At 35.7% G+C, this 27,922-nt stretch overlaps 2 protein-coding genes across 6 annotated transcripts in view; one reads left to right on the top strand and one right to left on the bottom strand.

The window, feature by feature from the left end:
• LOC128211280 (alsin-like) overlaps positions 1–27,922 on the top strand; it is a 69,177-nt gene that overhangs the window by 14,416 nt on the left and 26,839 nt on the right. The window contains exons 2-17 of the mRNA XM_052915895.1: positions 5,910–5,988; positions 11,778–11,860; positions 12,213–12,454; positions 12,748–14,544; positions 14,837–14,945; positions 15,309–15,405; positions 15,746–15,823; positions 17,417–17,538; positions 18,986–19,052; positions 19,634–19,752; positions 20,243–20,375; positions 20,956–21,128; positions 22,633–22,801; positions 23,161–23,292; positions 25,837–25,965; positions 26,388–26,461. Of these exons, the coding sequence (XP_052771855.1) occupies positions 11,829–11,860; positions 12,213–12,454; positions 12,748–14,544; positions 14,837–14,945; positions 15,309–15,405; positions 15,746–15,823; positions 17,417–17,538; positions 18,986–19,052; positions 19,634–19,752; positions 20,243–20,375; positions 20,956–21,128; positions 22,633–22,801; positions 23,161–23,292; positions 25,837–25,965; positions 26,388–26,461 (3,473 nt within the window). The 5' untranslated portion in view covers positions 5,910–5,988; positions 11,778–11,828. The remainder of the gene's footprint in view (positions 1–5,909; positions 5,989–11,777; positions 11,861–12,212; positions 12,455–12,747; positions 14,545–14,836; positions 14,946–15,308; positions 15,406–15,745; positions 15,824–17,416; positions 17,539–18,985; positions 19,053–19,633; positions 19,753–20,242; positions 20,376–20,955; positions 21,129–22,632; positions 22,802–23,160; positions 23,293–25,836; positions 25,966–26,387; positions 26,462–27,922) is intronic.
• On the bottom strand, positions 1,258–11,247 carry LOC128211281 (uncharacterized). 5 transcript variants are annotated; one of them, XM_052915898.1, is made up of 2 exons: positions 11,118–11,247; positions 1,258–4,355 (listed from the first exon to the last, which is right to left on the bottom strand). In XM_052915898.1, the coding sequence occupies exon 2, from the start codon at positions 4,266–4,268 to the stop codon at positions 2,337–2,339; it is 1,932 nt and encodes a 643-aa protein (XP_052771858.1). In that variant the 5' UTR covers positions 4,269–4,355; positions 11,118–11,247; the 3' UTR covers positions 1,258–2,336. The 5 variants fall into 5 exon arrangements, with proteins under 5 accessions (XP_052771858.1, XP_052771857.1, XP_052771860.1 ...); XM_052915897.1 differs by lacking the exon at positions 11,118–11,247 and adding an exon at positions 5,048–5,183; XM_052915900.1 differs by lacking the exon at positions 11,118–11,247 and adding an exon at positions 4,553–4,642.

The following is a 27,922-nucleotide window of genomic DNA, read 5'->3' as shown; positions in this document are numbered from 1 at the left end:
AGCTATGTCAACTCCATCTGGCCCTCAATACAAGCTATGGCAACTCAGTATGGCCCTCAATACAAGTTATGGCAACTCCGAATGGCCCTCAATACAAGCTATGGCAACTCTGCATGGCCCTCAATACAAGCTATGGCAACTCTGCATAGCCCTCAATACAAGTTATGGCAACTCTGCATGGCCCTCAATACAAGTTAAGGCAACTCCATCTGGCCCTCAATACAAGTTATGGCAACTCCATATGGCCCTCAATACAAGTTATGGCAACTCCATATGGCCCTCAATACAAGTTAAGGCAACTCCATTTGACCCTCAATACAAGCTATGGCAACTCCGTATGGCCCTCAATACAAGTTATGGCAACTCGATATGGCCCTCAATGCAAGTTAAGGCAACTCCATATGGCCCTCAATACAAGTTAAGGCAACTGCATATGACCCTCAATGCAAGTTATGGCAACTCCATCTGGCCCTCAATACAAGTTAAGGCAACTCCATATGGCCCTCAATACAAGCTATGGCAACTCCGTATGGCCCTCAATACAAATGATGGCAACTACATCTGGCCTTCAATACAAGCTATGGCAACTCCGCATGACCCTCAATACAAGTTAAGGCAACTCCATAAGGCCCTCAATACAAGCTTTGGCAACTCCATCTGGCCCTCAATACAAGTTATGGCAACTACATCTGGCCCTCAATACAAGCTATGGCAACTCCGTATGGCCCTCAATACAAGTTAAGGCAACTCCATATGGCCCTCAATACATGCTATGGCAACTCCGCATGACCCTCAATACAAGTTATGGCAACTTCATATGGCCCTCAATACAAGTTAAGGCAACTCCATATGGCCCTCAATACATGCTATGGCAACTCCGCATGACCCTCAATACAAGTTAAGGCAACTCCATTTGGCCCTCAGTATAAGTTATTGCAACTCCATATCATCCGAAATACAAGTAGTGGCAACTCCATATGGAGATACTTCATCAATCTGGCATGTCACTGCCTGATGTCAGCATTTGTTATGGAAAAGGTTATATAAGGACGCTTTTGCAAATGCAGAAATCAATATGTCATATTTCTGTCATACTATAAGTTTTGACTCAAGTGATTGATCTGAAGCATTTATTTGCACAATTAACACATGCACAAGTATTTCTGTAAGATTTTATAATTACATCATAGCTGGCTAGACATTATTCCAGGGTTTCGAAATGACCTTGTAACAAGACTTAAGTGTCGGCCCACCACGCTACATATTTGCAGCCACTTTGAAAACATGAAGGGGATTTCACAAAACTCTACCATATTTCACCTATTATCCTGCATTACATACATGAAATACCCTGATAATCACGTTTAGTTATTTATAAAAAAACATGTAAACAACAATTTTTTTATTTTTTTTTATTTCCTCTGCAATAAACTATAAGAATAATAGAATATATTTATGAAAACAAAATTGCTACATGTACCGGCAGAGATGTACCTGAAATGTTTTGAACTGCACACCAGTCCTGCACTCACAGTAATGATCTTAACTCTTTCATTATTAACATTAGACTCAATTCCTATATGGTGTGGGAGAGGAAGGGGTATCCCCTGCCATAGGAATGTTGTAAAGAATACAGTAATTACTTCAGTGTTTCCAAAATTATCATGAGTGAAATGCCATGAGTGATTCAGTGAAATTTCAACAGCTATTATTCAGTAGAAAGCTACAGTTTTATTATTATACACCCCTTTAGCTCTGGTTTCAAGATTTAAGCACATGGCAAAACTAAAAGTGATTTGTGCGCCCAGGTGTATTGGAGTAAACATATAGGTGTGTCTCTGACCAGTATAATAAAACACATAAATCTAGTATAATAGGAGCATCATATTAGCTAATGGATTAAATAAACATAAGCAAAACAATTTTAACAACTATAGATATCAATATCAAGGGAGGTAAATGAAAATCTAAAATAAAATATGTTGACTGAGTTTGCTCCCTTTGTCCTTAAATTTTGTTTTGGAAAGTTTGTTCAGTTTGCTGATTGGATTGTTCAAACTAATTTACAATATATCTATATAAATATTATATACTCATATGTTTCTTCTATGAAATGTAGACATTGCAAAGCGGCCATTTAATTTCCTTTGACAATTCTTATAATTCATCATCTCATGTCATTATGTCCAGTGCTATAAGTCAGTGGAAAAAAAACTTGAGTTGCATTAAAAAATGTCTGCCTTTTATATAAAAAAGTGACATTTTTATCACAGTTTCTTGTGCATGTTTTAAAAAAGTTTCTACCACATATTTATCACAACAGGTCTTTAGTCCACTCAGCAGCAAGGAAATCCAGAACTTTTAGAAGCGTTTAAGTTTGATACCAAAGGAACTGGTCGAGGGGTTGAGGTGGCCAGGGCCCCATTTTGTGTTCTCTGTTTCTCATGACTATCCCTTGTAAAGATGGGAAAGCGCTTGGGTCGAATAAAGACGGGGACCATGGTTGTGGCCGAGGCCTGGTGAGTGGGGCTTGCAGAGGGTCCAATGGCAACTGGGCATTCAAGAAATAGCTGGCCGGAGCAGGATTTGAATACGACGGTCAGCATCACAGTGTAGGAGACTTTCAGAAGTCCACAGCCTGGGAGATACGAAGGAATGAATTGGGAGTGTGTTGGGACGATGAATTCAAAAAGTATGTAGCTTTTGTTGCCTTGGTTATAGGGGAATCCTTCCGGCTGACTTTCATGTATTTGGATCACAGTAAAGTTCTGACGTGTTTTGATGCTGGAAAAGACATTTTGGTGCAATTCACAGGTGAGGGACCTAATTCTCTTCGCTGTCTTAGCGTTTGTTGACAGTTTTATGCGTATTTCATCTCCAGCAAGAAATACTGATCGATCTAGTGAAAGTGTCAAAGAGGTCGAATCAATGAGGATTGGTAGACAGCCAAGGTTAACAAACTCTGAGTGGGTCACAGGTTGAAGGCTGTTTGGTATAGAGTGAATGTCAAATGGTCGCTTGACGAAGAATGGGAATCGCCTAGTCAGCAAGACCTTGACATAGTTGTTTGTGGAATGTGTGCTTCTGGCTGAAGCCGATCCCATCTCATCACAGATTCTGACCTTTACAAGATACGCCACTTCAAACGTAAAGCCATGTTCCTTGTCTTCATATTTGATAGAAGCTGGCAAGTTGTCCGGGAGACGGAATTTAAATTTTGATACATACTTTCCTGCTGTTATTACAGAGTTCCATCGCCCATCTGGAGTTCCCATCACATAAGACCTCTTGTTTAGCACAACTTCCTGGGAGTTCTTAGCAAGATTAGGATCATTTTTTGCGAAATGAACACTTGCCAATCCAACAATGAGTAGCTCCACGAATCGTATTTCAACGTCTGAAGAAGATTCAAGAATAATTCGACCTGACAGAAAGTCTCCAGGCATGTAGACATCTAAATCAGCCTGATCTAGCTCTATGGCAAACCTTGTAATGAAGTACTCTTTTCTCTCGGAGAGCACAGTTGTCCGTTTGAATGTCCCGTCAGGTTGGTCCCAGGATTTCATCACTTGTTTTAGTTGCCGAACAGCATGGCCTGTGTTATGTCCCCTAACTGTCACATTGTTCCCCATATGATAACCTTTCACAGATCGCACAACTGTTTCTTTGGGTATGGCCTTAACAGTGGCCAACTTGCCATGTCTATTATGGTGTCGTCGATGATGAACCCGCAACGTGGCATAATGTCCTTGCGTTTGAGGGAGTGCGTATCCTGCTCCTGCACGAATAGTACCCCCAGGAATTTTCATTGGCCTTCCATCTGATACAGCCTGAATACTTTCAATATTTCCATAGCCCCTAACACTAGCAGTCCTAGGGTATCTGAGACGCTCTGGTTGATCTTTTGGTTCAGGCACTGTTATAAATTTAGCACCAGTAAGTTCTCGGATTGAGTTTTTCTTCACCATATATTTCTGTGCTTTCTCATGTAAACTTTGTTCCATTGATGTTGATGTCCCTGGCTTTGGTTCATCGTTTGCAGGCTTTGCTTCCTCTTTCTGTTTGCCTGTCTCTTCTTGTTCGAAGTTCTGTGGCCATTGTGGCACAGAATCAGCTGTTATTTCACCGTCTCCGTAGTTTTCAACATCGATGTTGGGTGAAAAAGTTCCAGCATCTGACTTGTAAGCACTGTCGTCAGATGTTCGAGGAGAAATACGTCGAGACACTTTGTCTCGCTGTTTTACGTACTTCTTTGGTTTGCTGTACATTTTTGGTGCATTTCAAATCTGATAATGTCTTACAAATCCTGACTCATTATCTGTGTCTGTCACCGTCGTTGAGAATCATCCAATTTTCTGAAATGCACAAAAAATATTCTTGATGAATCATTTTGTTGCAAACATAATTAATAATGATGAGCATTAAGATTTATTACTTACAGTGCGTCACAGACTGTCAGTTGGATCGTATGAGCGAAACATTGTCATGCATTTCAGTTTAGCTGTAAGATGTTAATGCACATTACTTTTCATATAACCTGAAATATTCTCACCACATAATTTAATTTAAAAAAAGCAATTTTCAAATACTTAAAAAAACAATGTTATATTTTAAAGCCGTAAATGTTAATGCCTGATTTAACTATTCAGTTAAATATGATGAAACAAGGAAAATGAAAGAATATATATTACAGGTTAAGTAATCCGGCTTAACCACTTTTTGCGAGATCTATATTTAGCGTTTTGAACCATCCTTTAATTCTGACATATTGAATTAAGTCATTCATTATTATGAATGCATTTGAAGTGAAATTTGTCACAAATAAAGCCACTGAATATATTATCCAAACAACTTATTTTGAAGATGCGTTTGAATTTATTGAAGGCACACAGGGTTGCTTTTAAGTTGTAGATTTCTTTATATGTAAGTCATTCAGTCTTTTCTTAAGGTGAAAAATTAATATTGAATGTTAAGAACTCAAAACTAAGGTGTCTAATTTTAGATAAGTAAAAAAATTCTTTTGAGTAATAATTTATTTTTCTCTTACATTACAATACTCCGACAGCAGGAATCCAATAATACCGTCCTGGGATGATTACATCCAAGATTGATTTTGTTTTCACAAATTTGTATTAATAGAATCTGTAAAGCAGAGTAGCCAGTACAGTAAATGTTGATTTCACAAAGTGAGCGAATTGAATAAACATTTATACGTAGGTTGGGAGAAAATGAAAGCTATGAAAATCAGTGTAGCGTGTTTGTGACATCTTCAATCTACCAGTCTGCCACAATTGTGTAACCTTGTAGCAAGCTTTCTCGCCTATTACGGTTTCCTCCGTGTGGTGTAGGTGATGATATTAGCAAGTCTGAATGGTAGCCATACCCGAGGTAGAGATGGTTACCGTATATACATGTATGGGAATCAATGTGAAAACTGTGTGATATCATAGTACATGACAGAAATTTAAAGCAAATGTGAAGGAAAAATGCTGCAAATAAAATTTCATCCATATATATCGAAATTATGTATATGTTTAACAGTTATATACAGTCGAAAGATATTGTAAGAACTACTATGTGTAAAACCAGGGTGTCTCTTGAAAGGTTTTTGTGCCAACAGCCGCCTTGCACAACAAACTTGAACAAATTTCAAAAGATCTTTCGAGTGTCTACGTAATTTTTTCAAATATTTAAATTACATTTCAAGAACATAGAGATGGATGTTTGAACAAAATTAAAACTCATTATTGTAATTTGAAGGAATGCAATGGCAAAAAATCTAATAATCATATAAGACTGTAAAGTTTCAGTTGTTTTACTTTATATTGTAGAGACTGATGATGCATGTATTGTATCTTGCCTCTATTATATCTTGTCATTTTAGTAACACACATTTATTTCTGTTTCAGGTTCAATAATTGGTCACCCAGCAGCATCAGACACATGTTTTCGGTTTAAACAAGTGAAAGAAGTCAAATGGGATTTCAGGTATTGATATCCAAACTGATCAATCAAACATTTGGATTATAAATAAAAGGAATTCCTTGCTAACGTACATGCTACATGCGTTTGTATTGGAAAATCTGTAGAGCCATTGATTTCTGTAAAATTGATTACATATATTGAAGACATGTACAGTAGGGAATGAATAGTTCCATTATTTGAGATTTTTATTGTCAATATTTGAAAAAAGAATAAGGAAGCTTTCGATGAGGGCGTACGTGTTTGTTCATGTCTGAATATCACATAAGTATGCTTAACTCAGTTGTTTCTATAATTATTAAATTTTTTGATGATAAATAATGTATTAAATTTTACTTTGCAAATTACTGAATGAAAAGTAAATTAAAGCCCGCTTTTATGTAACAACCTAATGATTGTCAGTTTTATTTATTTTATATGGTTATGTTTTATTTATGCAAAATATGCATGCAGATTGTTAATTTTGCTCATTTACATTTTAATTGTCCTTGCAATGGATGGATTTAAAACCAATAAATTCTGTTAATGAATCACCTTGGAGTAGAGGACTGGTGCTTCTTTCTATTTAGCAAACGAAAGATGCCTTATATTCCCTTTCTTGGCCCTAACTATTAGTCAAGAAAAATCAGTCCATTTCAACTCCTTAAATCGAAAAAAACCCCAGAAGAACAAGCAGAAGTGTTAATAAAAATCAAAGTCCAATTTCTGTGATGTTTTTCTCAACCATCTTTTCAGAGGTAATTCCAAATTATGGTAGTCAGTAAAATAATGTTCCTGTAACAGCTAGTGCAATAGGTAATACCTTGGGATGTTAAAGAAAAAATATAGTTCCAGTAATGGTAAGACTAAAATCAGAAGTACACTGCTGGTTTGGAGACAAGCCCTTTTATCGGATCCTCTAACAGCCGAAATGTTTAATTTAATATGCATGATTCAGTCATTGACATTTGTGTAGGGCAATGCTTTCAGTTACAGATGTTCCAAGTTAAGGGCCTGTAGTGAAAGATGCTTAATAGGTGTATCCTTTCAATATGATAAAGCCAGAAAATACCAGACTGTTGAACTTTGTTGATTTGTTCAATCTGAATCATACAAATGAATTCTGTAGATATGACAGAGATCCTCTTTAATGAGGCATTTAAAATACCCAGGACAATTTAAGTTGCAATGGCTGGGTTGAAATTGCCAGGGGGAAGATATTGCACTGCGGTCACTGTGGGAGGATCAGTGTAACAAAACAATTGTAGACAGAAACGAGACAGCAAGTTAATGAAATGTAAACATTTGCTTCATTTTGCTTCATTATGGTCCAGTTAAACACAAATATGTTTTCCTTCCATCATTTCAAGGTTATTTAATTGTGGTTTAAACACAACTGTTTGAATAATATTTACGTGGGTTTACTAGATGACTGAACTGTAATTTTGAGTCATAGTCTAGCAAACAGAAACTGGTTCTCTTCTTCCCCATTTTCTGTTGTTTATACCACTGGGTCAGTATTCATAAAACATTTCTTGATTTCAGTCAATTTCCTTAAATATTCATAGTAAAATTTAAATACAAATACAGATGTTTTTTATCTATGAGACTTAGATAGAATATTTCACCTGTTTGTGATAAAGCATTTTAGATATTAATATAAATTTATCACTTCGTATGATCTGTCAGTGAGATCGATACATAACTTAGGAAATTGACTTGAGATGTATATAAATTCTGGCCCAGCAATGTGAAATAAGATGTTTAATGAAATAATATATGTTTAATGTAAGAAGTTACTCAATATTTTATGAAAGAAGGAATTAAATGCATTTCATTAAGTAATGGCTTTTTTTGTAACAAAGGGAGGTCACTCCATGATGAAAAAAGCATTGTGTAAGAAAAAAAATATTTTGTAAAGGTTATAAATATGTTATTGATGAATGATAAAATACATTACAATTAAGTCATCCAATGAACATTGTTGTATGGACTTGCTTATTCCACAATAAAATGACTGTATTTGGGTGGAAATAAAGGAGATCATGGTTTATTCCTCTCTCTTTAGATTTAGAAGTCTAATAAGGAATTAATTAGGAAACACAACCTATCTGTCGAAATAAATAGCTCACTTGAGACTTAAGTGAGAAATCTTTACAGCCAGTATGGAGCCTTGTAAAATATTCATTAGAGTGCATTTGTACCCAGTTTCTATTAGCCTCAGAGCTGTAACTAATTATAAGCCTTTTGTCACTCACATTCTTCCAATAAAGCAGTGGGAACTACCCACAAATGTTTTGGTGTTTGCATGTTTGTGTGGGGAAATGATGATCAAGGATTTTTCAAATTTTCTGTTTATTAGTTTAACATCGATAGATTCTGACAAATGCACCAAAAAAAAGTTGTATAGAGTATTCTTCAGTCAGTCTTGGGTTTACTTGTTGACCTAGTGTTGTTATAAAGGTAGCAAATATACTTGGTAGTTCATGACTTAAACTCTCTAGTATTTAATTTTACTTAACATTTTGAATTTTTCAACTTTTATATCATAAATGGTACAAGTCAGCACTTCATGCAGGATTTAAAATGTCATAAATCTGTATAGTATATAACAATAGGTATAAAAGAGACGTTTAAACTATCCACACACCATACCACATGGTTAGTAACTTATTGACCTGCCACTCCTATGGAATTTTAACAAAAAATTGGGGAAAAAAAGGATTATTATATTAACTTTTCTTTGAATATAGATTTAAATTAAATTTTATGCAATTAAATTAAATACATATATATAATAGTATATTAGAATTATTGATCGAACCGGTACCTTGTAGAAATCCTACATCCTTAAAGCACATCAGCCTGTAAATAGTTCTGTTTGACTTTTATGGTATTAAAATTATTTATTTTTAAAAATTGTTTATTTTTAAATCCATTGCAAATGGTTTTAAATAACTCAAGTAAAGTGTCTACTTACTCTGTATAAAGTGAATGATAATGATTACTTTAATAATAAATTCTACCATAAATTTAGCTCCTTTAATATGCAAGTATACAAGATATTAAAATGAAAACAAATACTCACAAGTTGGTTAGAATGGATATTATTGTTATCCTTAATAATAGAAATTTATTTTATTAATTCACAAGTTTTCTAGATGAATTATAAGTTCTTCAATATCAAAGAAATTTTGTCGTTAAACAGCCATGAATATCCTCTGTGTAGTTGTGCATGACTGCTATTTGTTCAGCAATTTAAACCAATGTCTTTCGGTATTATCTATAAACTTGAAATAAAACGGCCATGGTTGACTTATTCTTTAAAAATATGTAGTATTTTAAATACAAACCGGCTATGTTATACTGCCATAAGATCAATAGAAATAGTTCATTTATTTCAATTTTCAATGATTGATCGATGATGGATTGGAAAGAATAAATATTTATATTTCAACATCTGAAAATTGCCCGCTTCCTGCATGAATGCATCTAAATACATGTTATGAAAGCTAAATAAATAATGAAGCTTGAATAGTGATTAGGTTTGAATTTATGGTGACGACTCTTCGATTTTGATATTTTCAAAATGCATGTTAAAAGATATGCAACAATGAATTAATGCAATGATCATCAGTATAAAAATATTGATGTATTTAATCAATATGTTCCTCACAGACTTTCAGCAAAAGATTATAATACAAACAATTTACATTATGAATTTGTATGCACATGTTATTTTGATAATCAAACATTTCAGTTATCAATGTTATAGTTACTAAATGCTGAAAAGATGTAACACTTAAAAATTGAGAAAAACAAAATAAGTAAATGAAGATATAAGATGTTTAAAACATGCATGTATGTTAGTATGTGACTATTAAATCAATCCATAGAAATTGTATTAAAACAGGAGTGTATTAATAAAAGTTTCAATGGAATGCATTTAAGATGTATTTAGAATGCTATGAATATAATATAAGGCCATTTTAATACAGTAAATGTAGTATCTTTCTGTATAAAGTGTAATAATAACATTTTTTTCCATTTAAGTATAAACACGTTAGGCTGATCATATAACTAGTTGTGACTTTTAACTTAAGGATTGATCACCTATTTGGCAAAAAACAATGATGCAATAGTTGATAAAAATCTCTTAAAGATCAAAAAGATTAGGATAAACAAGACTTTGTAGATAAGGCTACTTAAATGTAACCACCTCAATCATTTTAAGTCAACAAATTAAGAATGCTTTTATATATACATCTTGAAGTACACTAGTGGATCCGAAAATTGTACTTCAAAGGGAAAAATGACGAAATAATAAGTTATTCCAATAGTGATACTAAGATAGAATTTACTTGAATTCACCAAATAAAATCCATTTCTTCATCATAATGGTGTCTTTTAGTGCTTTTTGGTCATTTGCTTGCTTGTCCTTTACTGCGTTTATACAGCATAAATGCAAGAAAAATATTGATCAATAATTATATTTACATTATTAATAATTGTACATTATGATTAAAAATAAGGAGTTAAATCTTCTGCAATTGAGTGTTTACTCTTGGAAGAAATTTAAATGACAACATATGCTTGTTATTTTTGTAACGTCATATATTGTTGGTTAAATACGTAATGTCACCCTAATCCAATCAGAGCACAAATATTGAAATAAGGACATCATATAAACTCCTTGCATGTTATACAATATTTACGTCAAATTTTATCTATACATGCGAATGACTTATTAAAGCGAATGTAAATATAAAATTATATTGTTACATTACTGAAGGCAATTATAATTGTCAAAAATTATTAATAGGCTCAATGTTTAAGAATGCAATAATAAAATGCAATTATTCATGTAAATAGAAAAAAAAACCAATGGAGAGATTTACTTATAATATATAGTCATGTGATTTCTCTGGACAAACATCTGCACATGCATTTGGAATCAATGAAATCATTTCTAAATATGTTAATATGGACGGCTGCAGAGTCTTAATCAGATATAGCTTCATGTCAATTAATTACTGGTAATGATCCGTTTTCTGAACATAATGCCCATGTCTGTCTTTTTTGCATTTTTAAGTAAATCTCCACACTTCGTAAGTTAAATGTACATTTTTTTGAAAACTTTAAAAAATAAAATTTACCTTTGAAAAACTTTCACTCAATCCAGCCAGATTTTCCAGCATGTCGTGGCCTGATCAGCTCAAAAACTGTAATAGTGTAATTTATAATTCAGAATACAATTAGTAGTTGTCTGCAGAAATACCAGGCCCAGTCGGTTGGCCTGTTTGTAGATATCTGTGATCTACAATTTCGCTCTTATTCCTTTCTTTAATAATGCAAACAATACAGCCGGTTGGTATTATGTGACTGACAATGGACAAAACTGAGTCGTGTGTATTGAAATCTTTGTTTTTGTCATACCTTTTAAAAATCTATATAAAACAAATCCATTCAACAATATAAGCTTTGTAAGAGTAATAGTTTACGGCAGTAAAAACATACACTCTGCAAAAATTCTGCGTAAGTTCTTCAATTTTTAAAAAAATATGTGTGTTTTATATATATATATTTTTAAGCATTTAAAAATTTTAAATATACTGAGTCTCTTATTTTTGAATGGATGTATATTACTAAACCCTTTTCAAGGCATAATGGATAAAAAAATCTATCTTGAGTCATCTAATTTAGTAAATAATTATGTAAATTATAATTTAATGATAAGTTAACAAAATAACTATTACGATTATGCTGCCATTTTAACGATTGATGGGGAACATTTATAAATCTATGTTTTGTTTCAGTAATTGATGAGGATGACATAGACCATCTTTCTTAAAGTCCACTCCAGTACTATGGCCTCCAAAACAGAAGAAATATCTAATCGGTAACGTTTTGATGGCTTGGAATGAGCTGATTCAGACTGCATTAAGTATTTGGATGGGTTTGAGCTATCAACCAATCAAGTTAATAGTTATGAGTGTAGAAAACTTATAATGCAATATTAAGTGAAATAATGATCTATACTTTAGAAACAGGGATTACTGTTGCCTAGCCTACCAGAGTCCATAAGTTCCATTATGTGGAAGTATTACAGTTCAGATCAAGGATATCAATGATCACTATGTTGTCCAACATCAAATAATAGGTTTTAATACACAGCATTGAGAAATGATATATAATCCTTAATTTGCTTATAATTTTATTATTGATTAAATATAGTTTTGTTACCCCTGCAGGGAGCAAGAAGGTGGCCAAGTGTATGTATGGCAGGGCTATACCGGGAATGTGGAACTTGTTTCCTACACGACCTTCCTCACCCGCCCGGTGTGGCGTGTCGCTCTCGGGGAGGAGCACTCCCTGGTCCTCACTCGTGATCATGCCCTCTATGCGCTAGGGAGTAACACCCATGGGCAACTGGGGCTTCCCGCTCTGAGTGCAGAGTATTCATTTGACCCCTGTCTTGTTGAAAAGCTTTCAGGTATTGCTGTTACTAATAAATTTGTGAGATTCTGTGTGTTTTTTTTACCTTCATAGATAGCTAAAAACTGTAAACTTTGGTTAATTAATCCATTTGGCCTTGATTAATACTGTAGAAGGTCTGTAATGAAGATCCCAATAAGATGGAACTAACAAATCATGCCTCTTTGAGAGTAATCCTTTTTGACAGACTTTCAAATTAAATGTTAAGATTAAATTGATGGACTTTAAAATTTAAGTTTTTTTGGGGGGTTTTAAAGTCAAAATTTGACCTTTATAAATTGTATTTTTCAGGAGTAAATGTCACGGAAATAGCCTGCGGTAACCACCATTCTGCCTGTGTAACTGAGGATGGATGTTTGTACCTATGGGGAGAGAACCGGACAGCTCAATGTGGACATGACCCAAATTTGCACTCCAAAGTTGTCTCTCCTGAATTGGTAGAGCTCGTTTCCCCAGGTTCTACTTGTCAACATGGAGTTGTCTTTCCTGGCAAGACAGAAAAATCTAAAAATGTTGTCTGTGGTTTTCTGCACACTCTTGTTCTTTCACAGAACGGAAACCTTTGGACTTGTGGGTCTGGTCCCCAGCTTGGCTTTGGTGAGGATGCTTCAAGCTGGAAACCAAAGAGACTTGAAGAATTTTGTGACAAAACTGTGATCAGTATTCAAGCGGGTGATGGTCATAATATAGTGCTTGTGCAAGAAGTTTCAGAAACTAAAGAACATGATATGGATATCAATTTGAAAGAAGAAGTCGAAACTGATAATGTTGAGATTGTCTGTTCCAAATGTGCTGGAGAAGTTGATAATGATGCACATGAAAGAAACGAGGGTGCAATAAAAAAGAAAGAACAATCTGTTACAACTGCAGGTGATGCTGTTGAAGCAAAAGCAGACAGTCAAGATGAACATCAAGCACAAGGAAAAGAGTTGGTGAAAAGTGAAGATGGAAATACTAAAACAGTCGATGACAGAGCTGTGACTACAACAGATGAAGATGAAGTTAAAACTACTACAACAGACATAGATGGAGTTGAAAGTAAACCAGAGAATGAGGATGTTTGTGATGCGAATGATGTGATCAGGAAAAGTGAAATTAAGGAAGAAATTGAGGGTCCAAAAGTTGCTGAAGCAGCTGCAAATGCAGATGACGACATATGGAAAAAGCGTGATGACATAAGCGAGGATGTGGTTCAGAAGCGAAGAAGGGTCGATGTAGACCTTATGACATTGAGTGTTAGCAGTGACATTTCTGTTAACAGTTCTGGTAGTAGACTTTCACATTCCAAGAGTATCTTAGATGAAGCTGGGGCCCGACAATTCTTAGCCAGGCAGTTTCAGGATGATGATGAATTAGAGCCAGCAGTGCGACCCACGATACAAATTGCACGGAAAGAAATGGAGGCTGCAAAAGCTGTTACGACAACAATGGCTCCAGCTTCACCAGGATCATTTATGGTGACGAATATGATGAGCTCATTAACCAGCCAGGTATCAACGATGACCAGCAAAGCTTTTAGTAGCTTTTCAAAGATTGGATTTCAGTATGGTACAGAGAGTGTAGAAACCACTCCAGATTCTGTAGGTGAACCATCAATTAAGAATGTTGCGGATGACACTGTGTCAGAAAAATCTGAAAGTGAACCATCCGAAAAAGTGAAACCAGAAATGTCAGAGACTAATAGACTGAAGAAGGTAAACAATTCTACAGCTGGGGAAAGGGACCTTGGAAGTACAGAATATATAAATCTTGATAATTCTGGTTCGGAACTAGGAAACCTTGCAATGAGTGATGAGTCCATAAACATGAGTCAGTTGTCACTGCCAGAGTCAGAGATAAGTTATGAAAGTAGTAGTTCACAAGATTTGGCAAAAAGAATAGCTTTACAACAGAGTACAGGCTCCCTTGATGATTTAGAGGGACAGAAAGGCAGTTCTGGGGATAGGAGTCTTGAGCCAAAAAGTCCTGTTAAGAAAGTAGAGGAGAATGCTAGAAGGTCTGTGAGTAAGGAACCGCAGTCGATACGAACTATTGAAGCAAAACAGGAGAACTTGAAAAAGAGATCATTGAGTCTAAATGCTGCCAAAGGTAGGCCTAAATTTCATAAACTGATATAAATCATGCCCGAATCTGTTTCCCTTGGAAATTGAAAGAACAATGATCCAAGAGCTTTTCCCATGGTGTGCCTAAGACCTTTGATATGGTTGAGAGCCAAGAGCTTTTCAAATGTTGTGCCTGAGACATGTAATATGGTTAAGAGGCGGACACCTATACTATAAGACCCTTTTCATCTAATCAAGTAACATTATTTGCTTTTGATTTGTTTATACTTTAATTAAATTTCATGACTTCATACTTTTTTCCTTTTTGAAATTATCAGAGGAAGAAGAGTCTGGTAAAAAGCAACCAATTTTCTCCAACAAGACAGAGGTTTGGGGATGGGGACGGAACTCCCGGGGTCAAGTAGGGGTCGGAGATATGTTGGACAGGTAAGGCTGACAAAGAAGTTGGGTTAATGTGGCATTATTTTTTTGAATATTACATTTGAAAAATAAGGTATTGTTATCAATTTATTAGCTTATATTATTTTCAAGTGAATAAGCTGTGGTATTGATAAAGCCTTCGTGTGGTTGTTTTATATCTGCAGCATAATATACAAACTTTAACCTAACACCATAATAATAATCTTTTTATGATATATATATGAAATTTTGTACTTACACATTCATAATGACTATACACATATAGCCTCTTACTTCTTGTTAAGACTATGAAAAATGGACAAGGGATGGCATCCCCTTGTGCTACTCATGTTTGTCTGTTTGAAAATATGATATATTCTGTTTATTTAGGGACCGCCCCTCGTGTATCCAGATTCTGACAGGACGGAGAATTGTGAAGGTGGCATGTGGGGCTCAGCACACAGTGGCCATCTCATCTACAGGGGAGGTAATACAGGCATTGGCAGTGTATTGTGGAGGGCAGAGTTGTCTTTCTTGATTGAATACATTAGTATGGTTCAATTGTGTTAGGATATGCTATTAATTTTATTAAACAAACATGAACTTATTGACTTGAACTTATGTTTTATGTCACATTGATCAACAAATAACATGAACCGTTGGTTTTAAAATCTGGTGTATTGTGCGGTTGAGAAGCATTTAACATTCCTGGGTAATTAATAACCATAATAAAACGAAGCCTCAAGAGACTCCTGATTCAGAGTTGGATACGCTTACCACTTTGCCATTGCTACAGATATGTGCAATAGTGTTGTGCTATATTACAGGTGTACAGCTGGGGTCACAATGAGAGTGGACAGCTTGGCCACACAGAGCCACTACCAACCTCTCCTGCTAGAGTTCAGGTAAACCAGTTACAATTTTTTTTTAGCTATATCAAACTCCAAGTCATAAGCCTCATGCTCTTTTGTCTGAAGATATTATCTCTGAGAAGTATCAGTTACTGTGACTGAATCTTACTGAGACTTATCAGTGACCAATTATCACTGAGAATTATTTGTGACTGATAAAAACTGAGAGGTATTAGTGACTGACTATCACTGAGGAGTATCAGTGACCAATTGTCACTGAGAAGTATAAGTGACTGACTTTCACTGAGAAGTACAAGTAACTGATTATCACTGAGAAGTATAAGTGACTGACTATCACTGAGAAGTATTAGTGACTGACTATCACTGAGGAGTATAAGTAACTGATTATCACTGAGAGGTATTAGTGACTGACTATAACTGAGAAGTATAAGTAACTGATTATCACTGAGAAGTATAAGTGACTGACTATCACTGAGAAGAATTAGTGACTGACTATCACTGAAGAGTATAAGTGACTGACTATCACTGAGAAGTATTAGTGACTGACTATCACTGAGGAGTATAAGTGACTGACTTTCACTGAGAAGTATAAGTGACTGACTATCACTGAGAAGTACAAGTGACTGACTATCACTGAGAAGTATAAGTGACTGACTATCACTGAGAAGAATTAGTGACTGACTATCACTGAGAAGTATAAGTGACTGACTATCACTGAGAAGAATTAGTGACTGATTATCACTGAGAAGTATTAGTGACTGATTATCACTGAGAAGTATAAGTGACTGACTATCACTGAGAAGTATAAGTGACTGACTATCACTGAGAAGTATAAGTGACTGATTATCACTGAGAAGTATAAGTGACTGACTATCACTGAGAAGAATTAGTGACTGACTATCACTGAAGAGTATAAGTGACTGACTATCACTGAGAAGTATTGGTGACTGACTATCACTGAGGAGTATAAGTAACTGATTATCACTGAGAAGTATAAGTGACTGACTTTCACTGAGAAGTACAAGTGACTGACTATCACTGAGAAGTATAAGTGACTGACTATCACTGAGAAGAATTAGTGACTGACTATCACTGAGAAGTATAAGTGACTGACTATCACTGAGAAGAATTAGTGACTGATTATCACTGAGAAGTATTAGTGACTGATTATCACTGAGAAGTATAAGTGACTGACTATCACTGAGAAGTATAAGTGACTGATTATCACTGAGAAGTATAAGTGACTGATTATCACTGAGAAGAATTAGTGACTGATTATCACTGAGAAGTATCAGTGACTGATTATCACTGAGAAGTATTAGTGACTGATTATCACTGAGAAGTATAAGTGATTAATTATCACTGAGAAGTGACTGATTATCATTAACAAAACAAAAATGTGTATAGAAATGTTCACCCCTTCCCCCAAGCCTCACACATGGACATTCCTAAAGTTTTATTGCAATGTTTCAGCTGTCAGGTGAAAGTGTGGTCTGGGATATAGGGGCAGGGTTTAATAACTCTCTATTACTGCTTGGTATCCCCTCTCAGAAAACCGGGCAGGTTTTCTACCCAGGAAAACACTGTAGATATGGGGATATTTAAACATATAGTTGTATATTCCAGCTGTCTGATGAAAGTGTGGTCTGGGATATTGGTGCGGGGTCAAATCACTCCTTACTGTTGGTTGATATGTCCCCCACCCAGGAGACAAAAGCTGAAGTCTTCTACTCAGGCAAACACCCATGGTAAGCTATTTTTTCATACCTCACATTGTGGTTGTAAAGCTTTTAGGGTGGCTGTCCGGTAGGTACTGTGGTTAGCACACTCTGTTCTCACTAAGGATTCAACTCCCAGTTTGGGTTTGATTCCCGGCCGGGCCATATGTGAGTTTGGTTTAATGTGGGCACCAAGTCTGTTAGTGTTGTCTTTTTCTCTGGGTTTTCCCCACATAACAAAACCAAACCCCCATGCAACAACATGCCAATGAAAGTGGCTTAAGTCAATATATCTTTCATTAAAATATATATTGATTAAACTAAAGCTTGTATAGAAGTCATCAATGACTGACTATACCTCAGATGCCGGGAATGTTAACAATGTGAAAGGAAATGATATTTAGATTTTTAATATTATGGGACAACATTTCTTACCATATAGAAATCAATTTTGGGTATTCCTTGTGCAAATGCTTATTTATTTAATAAGAAATTTGGCTTATTTATATGTTTTAAAAATTGTAGCATTCATATACGAGGGTCAGTCATAAAGTTCCTGGACTCTGCTTATAATATCGAAACTGTTTACTTTAAAACCAAAATAATACAACAGTACTGTAGACACATGTATTTGAAAGTGGTGTAGCAAATTTAACAGGAAACAAACAGCATGGATGCTATTTCGTCAAGCAACTTTCATCTGTCGTCGGAAATTTCACGTGTTACAGCACGAACATTTTTGTCGCTGAATGTTGGCCGACCAACTCTTGGTTGTCTTTTAGTTCATCTCTGCCGTCCGTGAAGCGCCGATGCCATTCAAAGACAGGTGTTCGGCTGACCTTATTAGGGTCGTTTTCATTAAAATTAAATGTTTCTGTTGGAGTCATTCCTGCAATTGCGCATACCTTAATCAATGCACGTTGCTCCTTACAAATGACATCGGTGTTTTTTTGCAACTGTTGTGGGGTAGCGATACTCAACTTGCGATTTCCCAATTGTTATGACGGATATAATGTCAAAACTTTCCAGAAGTACTTGCTGGATATGTTTCTGACATCGTGTCTAAACTTATGACGTTAACGCGACAAATTTCAAGAGAAAATACATTTATGTTTTGTTTTTAAGTATGTAAGATTTCAAACTGCTCCGTAACACCTAAACAACATCAATGCAATTAAATAAAATATATATATATATCCATCAAAAATATGTAAGCTTTTGTTTTCTTGACTGGCTATAACATGTCGTATTTTAATATCACTGAGTATTTAAACGTTTGAATAAAAAGTGCAAATTTTATGAGGACAGTCCAGGAACTTTATGACTGACCCATCTGTTTTTCTCACATTTTACATAGCTAGCTCAACAAGACCAAAGTAATCTTATTGTGTTCTTTAATATTTTAATACACAGTTTCAAGAATGTTATGCATTATGTTTAAATATCTGTATTGCATGTAAAATGTTTATTCTTTCAGCAAAGACCTTTATGTGCCAATCTTCAAAACATCAAAGTTCACACACCTGAGCATTCTGTCAAGAAAGGTAAACTCATGATTATTTTTCTATTGATCTCAAGGTAAAAATTCAAGGTACTGTGTACATATGTTTCATAGACTTTTTGTCATTGGCGTTTTCAAACTTAAACCATATTGACAAAGACTTACACATTACACATGACAGTCTGCAGATATGAGGTAAGGCTCATAACTCTGGCTTAAATAATGTTTGAGTTACACCTCTTTATCAGCTGAGAAAAATGGATAAATATTTGCATTGGCTTGTTCTCCTTTTGTCTTGTAGATAAATTACAAAACAAAATAAAAAAGATAACTTTGCCTGTATTTCTCTGCCTGATTATACTGATTTCCTATGTCTTCAAGGTCACCTAAATAGGTAATGCAGACACTAGGGGAGATAATTGTGCCTGTTTCTCTGCCTCATGCCTGTAAATGCCTATGACTATGTTGCATAGGGGTAGATAACTTTGCCTGTATTTCTCTGCCTGATGACCCTCAACTCCTATGTCTAATATAAGGTAGGCTGAATTAGCCATGTGGCCTCAGGTGGAGATAACTTTTCATGTATTTCTCTGCCAGATTACACTGAGCTGCTATGTCTTATAGGTAGGCTGGATTAGCCATGTGGCCACAGGTGGAGATAACTGTGCATGTATATCTCTGGCTGATATCCCTTCAACAAGTGCCAACTACACACTTACCCGGCACCTCAGAGCTATGCACAGGTAAGGGTTTCAGGTGAATTTATATTTATAGCTTTAATTTCATCAGTGACAGAAAGCTGAGAAAGATCCGAGTATTGTTAATAGTTTAAGCACATGCCTAAAGTGATTAAACAACTTTTTTAACATATTTGATCATTTTTAGCTTTTCTGACCTCTTAAACTCAAGCTTTTTCTATTGTGATAGCATTTGTGTTGTGGTCAGCGATGTTGTGCAAAACTTAAACCTTGACCTTTGCTAAAAAACACATTTAAGGTAATTTTATAATTAAACTCAGAGGCTTGGTACAGGTGTTGCCAGGGAAAATACTGACATGTATTGGGAGATGCATGACTTTATTTATTAATCAATTAATTATGGCCCTTGTTCAACAACAATTACTAGAACAGTTCCTTTTTGTCCAAATTAATAAAAAATTACATAATTATAGAATTATAGAATATCAAATTAAGGTGTAAGTATGACGTGTTAACAAAGTATTTTTTCTCTCAGGCGACTTCATGCTATCGGCCAGAACTGTGTCAAGAGAATACAGATATCAGGGTTCTTAACAAGTCTTACTGTTCACCCATACAAGAAGATGTTGACCAGGTTTATGAGGCTGTTTATGGAGCTCTCTGATCATGTAAGCATAGAGATTTAAACCTGTTTATGTTGCTCTCTGATACCGTATTGTAAGCATGGCACTTTATTCCTTTTTATGGAGCTTTTTTGATAATGTAAAGCAAGGAGATTTATACCTGTTTTTTTAGCTCTCTAATACTGAGTCATGGATATTTATACCTGTTAGTTGAGCTCTCTTATCATATAAGCATGGCAATTTATTCCTTTTTACAGAGCTCTTGGATAGTATATAAGCAATAAGATTTATACCTGTTCATTGAGCTCTCCGATAATGTTAGAATGGCTTTTTTGACTTTAAGAGCTCTTGGATAATGTAAGCTTGGGCTTTTAAACTTGTTTATGGAGCTCTCTTATAGCCTAAGCATGCACATTTATATCTGTTTTTGAACTCTCAGATAATGTAAGCATGGACTTTTATACCTGTTTATGGAGCTCTCTGATAATGTAATCATGGATATTTATACCTGTTTATGGAGCTCTCTTATAATGTAATCATGGACATTTATGCCTGTTAATATACCTCATTTATAATATAATTATGGAAATTTATACCTGTTAATTGAGCTCTCTGATCTTTACAGGTGGGAAGTCTGTCTGTGGAGCTAACAGAGCTGCTATGCCATGGGGAGCCTCTAACATCAGCCAGCTTCTTTACCCACTATGAAGTTTACCTGGAGAAACTCAAGGCATACTCCATTGTCTTTGAAGACATGATTGCGGCCTCTGGCTACGAGTATGCAACCAAAAATTCTGGGTAAGATGTTGTTGGTTGTAGTTGTAGTGTACTTTGTGATGTTGTTGTTTTTTCATGTCAATGAAGTATCATTTATGAGCCTTTTTGAAGAAGAAAACATGGTTAATTGAAAGTTGGAGTCTTCTTATACTTCTTGGTGTCATTTGTTGTGTCATCAGTGTGTAAGACTTAATGACACATAAACAAGGCCCGTAACTTAGGCTTGACATTGTTTGATTCAGCCTCTTGATTGGTTTAACAGACAGGTGATGTGGTGATCTTTGTAAGATTCAAGTGAAACTTTTTTACAATAAATGATTGCCAAATCTAAACAAGAGATGTGGTTGAAAGAATTTTGAAAGTAAATTTATTAAAAAAAACACTGTTTATGTCATGTTAACAAGCAATTTTTAGTGTTTTTTCACTAAGTGATACCTGGTTATTAAAATGACATATGTTGTTGTAAGGGAGGTGGGGCAGGCAGCTTGGCTGGTGGCGGGGAGGGCTGGCGGGCAGTGTCAATCTTACCTATGAAACTGAATAACTTATGTTAGGATTAACAAATTATCTTGACCAAACTTTGTGGATAGGAAGAGATTAAGGATTTTTCATGGGTAGTGTTTGGGGCCCCTGGGGTCAAGGTCAAGGTTACTGTTACTTAAAATTGAAAAACAGTTTAAACTGAATCTCACTTCTAGGAAGGCTGAAGTTCTTCTGTCAATCATTGATAACCTTGTTCTACTTAAAATGTTTTCTTAATTGACCTCTAGGTCACTTATTGATGGAATCCAGGATATTACCAAGTGAGGCTTTATAAGATGGGTCCTACTATTTAGTGAGGCCCTGAAAGATGGGTCCTACCATTCAGTGAGGCCCTGAAAGATGGGTCCTACCATTCAGTGAGGCCCTGATAGATGGGTTCTACCATTCAATGAGGCCCTGAAAGATGGGTCCTACCATTAAGTAAAGCCATGAAAGATGAGTCCAACCATTCAGTGAGGCCCTGGAAGATGGGTCCTTCCATTCAGTGAGGCCCTGGAAGATGGGTCCTACCATTCAAAGAGGCCCCGGAAGATGGGTCCTACCATTCAGTGAGGCCCTGGAAGATGGGTCCTACCATTCAGTGAGGCCCTGGAAGATGGGTCCTACCATTCAGTGAGGCCTTGGAAGATGGGTCCTACCATTCAGAGAGGCCCTGGAAGATGGGTCCTACCATTCAGTGAGGCCCTGGAAGATGGGTCCTACCATTCAGTGAGGCCCTGGAAAATGGGTCCTACTGTTTAGTGAGGCGCTGGAAGATGGGTCCTACCATTCAGTGAGGCCCTGGAAGATGGGTCCTACCATTCAATGAGGCCCTGGAAGATGGGTCCTACCATTCAGTGAGGCCCTGGAAGATGGGTCCTATTCATCAGTGAGGCCTTGAAAGATGGGTCCTACCATTCAGTGAGGCCCTGGAAGATGGGTCCTACCATTCAGTGAGGCCCTGATAAAATTTTATCTAAAACTGTTTCAATATATCCTGCAGGTCACTGTTTGAGGGAATCCAGGAGTTTTATGGGGAGATGTTACCTGCTGTCACCCTAGAGGCAAAACCTGACCATACGGCGAGGTTCCGGGAACTTATGCATACACCCATAAGTCTTGTACGCGGCCTCTCAGATAGTGTCAACAAGTTTGCAGACATATTTGATAAGGTATTTATAAGTCATTGGTTTGCTTTCCTCTTTGATGTTTGAAGGTGTTTTCATTACTTTTGTGTTGTGAATGGCGGCTTGAACAGTTCTAGCCCACTGCTCTCAAAATGTTCAAGGCATTTGAATTGAACTTAGTATGTTACCAATGACAAAATGCTGATGTCTAGCAAGGCAGATAACATTTACTGTAAATGATTGAGGAGTTGCATCTCTTAACCAACTGAGAAAAACAAGGGGAAGCACCAAATTTGGGTGACAGGCAGACCCTTAGACCACCTCTCCCTCTAGATTGTTAACATTTCACATTATCTTGTTATAATCTAATAATAAAGTTGTATGGAATGTTGTTTTCTATTCAGAATGCCAAAGAACACAACTTGGTGAAGAGAGTACACCTTCACCTTGAGCATTTTCTTCGCCTCTCGACATCACATGTGGCTGATGCGGACAAGACTAAGTTGTTCTGGGAATCTGCTCCAGCCAAACTCACAGTATGTTAAGCACTTAGTTCGCTTAATGGGATCATAGTCCTACTTCGATTATTTGTAATAGTGTATGTCTTGTGAAAAATCCCTTTTTATGCCCCCGAAGGTGGGCATATTAAAATCGCACTGTCCATCCGTCCGTCCGTGTGTCCGGCTCAATAACTTGTGTCCGGGCTGCAACTTTCCCTTGTATGGACAGATTTTAAAATAACTTGCCACATGTGTTCCACATATGAAGACCACGTGTCGCGTGCAAGGCCCATGTCCCTACCTCTAAGGTCACAGTCACTCTTAGTGTTTATTCACAATGGAGTGCTGCATATAAGGACATAGAGTATAGGTTGTCGTGTCTGGGCTGTAACTTTCCCTTGTATGGACACATTTTAAAATAACTTGCTACATGTGTTCCAAATACCAAGACGATGTGTCGCGTGTAAGACCCATGTCCCTACCTCTAAGGTGAAAGATACACTTAGGTGTTTAATCACAATGGAATGCTGAATATAAGGACATAACAGTGTAGGTTGTCAAGTATGGGTGGTATTTTTTATGTTCAGAGGCAATTTAAAATAACTTGCCATATGTATTTGACACGTAAAGGCAAGATCAACTTTTTATGTACTGACCTTGTTCATAGGTCAATGTCACATTCGGGGGCATTCGTTACATACTGTGACAGCTCTTGTTTCTTTTAGATAATTTTAACATGTTACAGTTTACTTTAGCATGTTCAATGGCAAAAACAGTGTACTTGATCTGATTGGATTTTTTAAGGTATATGAAATAAGATCAAATGAAAGTGAACAGATGCCAGTTTTCAATCAATCTAACTGTTGACTTATTATAGAAGAGTATGTTTGCATTTGTCTTAGTCCAATTTATTACCTGAAAATCATGGTGAAATTGTTTTGATGATCCCTATCCTTGTATTGGTGACTTGTTATTGTATCACCAAGGAAGCCATGTAGGGATTTCTTTGTATGGCAAGGTCATCCACGTCATCGTGAGCATCACCGTCATCACAGTTTTGTTTCTGATGTATTACTTTTGAACGACTTGGTGTTAAGTCAGCAAAGTTGTAATGCAAATTTGTCATAGTCAGTAGATGACCGTTATTGATTTTTTTGTCAATAGGTAAAAGGTCAAGGACATGGTGATCTACACTAGAAACATTAATGGCACTTTCATTTATGATCAATAACTTTTGAAGACTTGGTGTAGAGTTTTAAAACCTCGTTTGCACATTGGTCATGGTCAGGGTCATTGTGATTTTTACTAGAAATATTGTGAGCACTTCTAACAGGGGTCATGTCAGATTCCCAGATTCTACCTTGTGTGTTCACATTAGCAGTATAGTCAAACCCGATTTAACGGTCACCACCTGCCTTATCAGGTCACTCCAAATTCCCCATGTTCATATTTACTGTATAAGGTAGGTGCATTTAGAGGCAAAATGTCTAACGCAGCCTTGTCACTCAAATTGACCCCGTGAAGCCATATAAACATTAATTTGCGGCCACTCATCCCTTGTAACTGACACCTCCTCTAATAAAATTTTCCATTACACATTGAAGATCACAGAAAAGTATGACAGCCTCAGATATTTCTGTCATCCAATGAAAATGCATATAACATCACACAATTGCCATGCATGTTTACTCATGAAAAAATCATGCTTATGATGTACGTTGGCGAATCTTTTTTTATTTCAATTGACACAATTAATGAAGATACTTGAATAAACATTATTAATTAGGAAATTAATTATCAAATACTGACAAAAACAATTGGTTATTATGTTTGCATTGTCACTTGAAGGTATACAACGAGTTATGATTTGTACTCATTTCAATATTTATTTTCAAAGTGCACTAATTCATTTATTTTTTTACGAAATATTGACATTGCATTGTGCATGAAATTCTTTTTAATTATGATTATAGCTGACTGTAAGACAAATCGTAAGTGTTTGACTCTAAAACAATGTGTTGAGTGAATTGATTTATAAGAAAACGGTGTTAGTGCAGGAAGTGTTGCCAAGGAATTTAACTGTGGATGGTCGAAAGTATAAAACATTTGCTCTGCAATGCTCACAGAGTGACATGCTTGACATGAAAATGTTGGCACAGGATTTGTTCTTGCACTTTAGATTACAGCCTGGGTTAGAGCAAACGAAAATTACAGATTACTTTATAAAGTGAACTTGTTAATGTAGTTGAGTGGACTGGTTTTTGGGGTGTTATTGTAAATGCTTTGTATAAAAAATTATCTACTGCATTCTATTTATAATTTTGCAATAAAGTTATTTTATCTTCATTTATTTTAAACTTCTTTAATGATAATGGTACTTATGATACTGATGATGGTGTGAGGTGATGGTTAAAAAATGAAATCAACTTCTGTTTAAACAAAGCCTAAGTGGGGGAAATTTCCAACCTGGATCAAGTGGCCACCTATCTTAAGCAACCACTTTGACCTTTTCCAAAAGCTGGCCACTTAATACAGGTTTGACTGTACCAGCGTAATGATATACATTAACTTTCTATCCAGGAGAGTGTATGTAAGCCAGCACGTCGCCTGATCAAGGAAAGCAAATCCAGCCCCCTCACCCTGACCAGTGCTGGCAGATTTTCTACCAACAACTTCTACCTGTTTAATGACATCTTCATACACTCCCAGGTAAGTGTCTGTTTGAACGTCTTAATTAAGCTTTGCTTGAATGTCCAATATACATTTCATTTAGCATTTCTTTTACTTTAGGAGTAATTTGCTGTGATGTGCTCCTACTTACATTCTAGAAACAAACAATTATTGCACATAAACATTCCTTGGGATCTTCCTAACAGAAAAATCTACATATTCAGCAGCTTGTCTCTTTTTCGGAGAAAAAATGTGAAGTTATTGTGATAGCCTTTGCTTCATTATTATCGTCAGCATGCAAAATCTTCAAACTTGGCCATAGCTTAAAGTTGTTCAAGATGTTGGCATGCAACTTTGTACACATGTTACCGGTAACAATATAATCACGTGGTGTAGTTTTTGTTTAGCTGCACTGCTTCATTCCTGCTTAAATAAACCCTGTTCCATTTAAATCATTGCAGTACTCCAGTCATCAAACCTACCCACTGGAGACAGTGTGGATAGACGCACCCACTTCTGATTCAGCCAATCAGCAGTGAGTATCAGTAATTAAAAACAAATACCCTAATAATTATGTTCTCAATTTTGTGTATTGTTAAAGTGACATATTTTACACTTTAACCCTTTAGCACATAGGCAAGTGGCCATATTACACCTCCCAGTCAATAGCCAACTTATAAGCAGTCCTTATCTGTATAACTTAATATTACTCCATATAATTGTGGCCAAATCTTTTTTATGTGAATATATTTTTTGTAGATAATTAAATAATCTAATAAATGGTGTCAATGATGAAATATAAAATTATTTTATTTCATCTGTGAATGCATTTCCAAGATGGAATTGTAACATTTCTTTAAAATGTCATAACTTCATTAAATCAAAGGGTAAAAAAATGCTGGGATCAATCTAAATTTTATTACCCCTATCATAAAAAAGACCCATCTGGATTAAAAAGCTGACAATTGATGTTCTTGTGTATAATACAAAATGCAAAAAGACAGAGGAAAATGACCAGAAATGAGGAACTGAATGACCTAAAATGTGTATGTACATGTAGTAGTGTAAATGTGCAGACTGATATGTGGTGTGTTTTGTTTATGCTATGCATCAACATTTATTTAATGTACAGACTACCTTAAAAAGTGAACTCAAAAACGTGTATGCCATATAGTTGTGTATTATGTGTAGACTGATATGTGGTGTGTTTTGTTTATGCCTTGTATCAACATTTATCTAATGTATTTTATTTATAAATTTGAAATAAAGTTATTTTATCTATACAAATGTATTTGTATTCAACCTTCCTCAATAATATTGATACTGATGTTACTGATTGTGGTGTGAGGTGGTGGTTAAGATACATACTCCATCTCTGAATAAAGCTTAAGTGACGGAAATGTCAAACCTGGATTAAGTGGCCACCTGTCTTAAGCAGCCACTTTGATCATTTCCCAAGGGTGGCCACTTAATACAGGTTTGACTGTACACAGAAATATGGCAGGAATATCCAGTGTCATCCAGCTGAGAGATCCAGTCCAGAGTGTCTGTCTAACTTTATTACCCCCTCATAAAATTGTTTACAAAAAGAAAGCCGATAAATGTTTTCCCCGGTATGAATAAAAAGATCTAGATCATCCAAACGCTTGCACAAATGTGTTACCTGACCTATTTTATGGCCGCAACCATGCTGGCCATCAATTAGCTCAACAGAAAATTTACTTATCATTTTCTCAGCTACTTTTTATTTCTATTGTTTGTAACACAAAATATTATCTACAAATAATTATAATCTTTATTGATTTTAATGGTAAATAAAACTGACGTAATATATTCAATGATTTACGCATGAATGCATTTGGGGATTTTCCAATCAGTACTCTGCCTCGAGGTTTTATTACGTCACAGTGGGATCTCACACCTGCGAGAGCTAGTATAATAATTACCTTCAAATTTTAGCAGACGATATTTTCAAGGGAAAATCACTACACAAAAG

The sequence above is a fragment of the Mya arenaria genome, chromosome 12 (assembly GCF_026914265.1).
Source record: "Mya arenaria isolate MELC-2E11 chromosome 12, ASM2691426v1".
Lineage (NCBI taxonomy): Eukaryota > Metazoa > Mollusca > Bivalvia > Myida > Myidae > Mya > Mya arenaria.
Note: the sequence above shows the minus strand (reverse complement) of the source record. Positions and strands in the feature narration are given on the sequence as shown.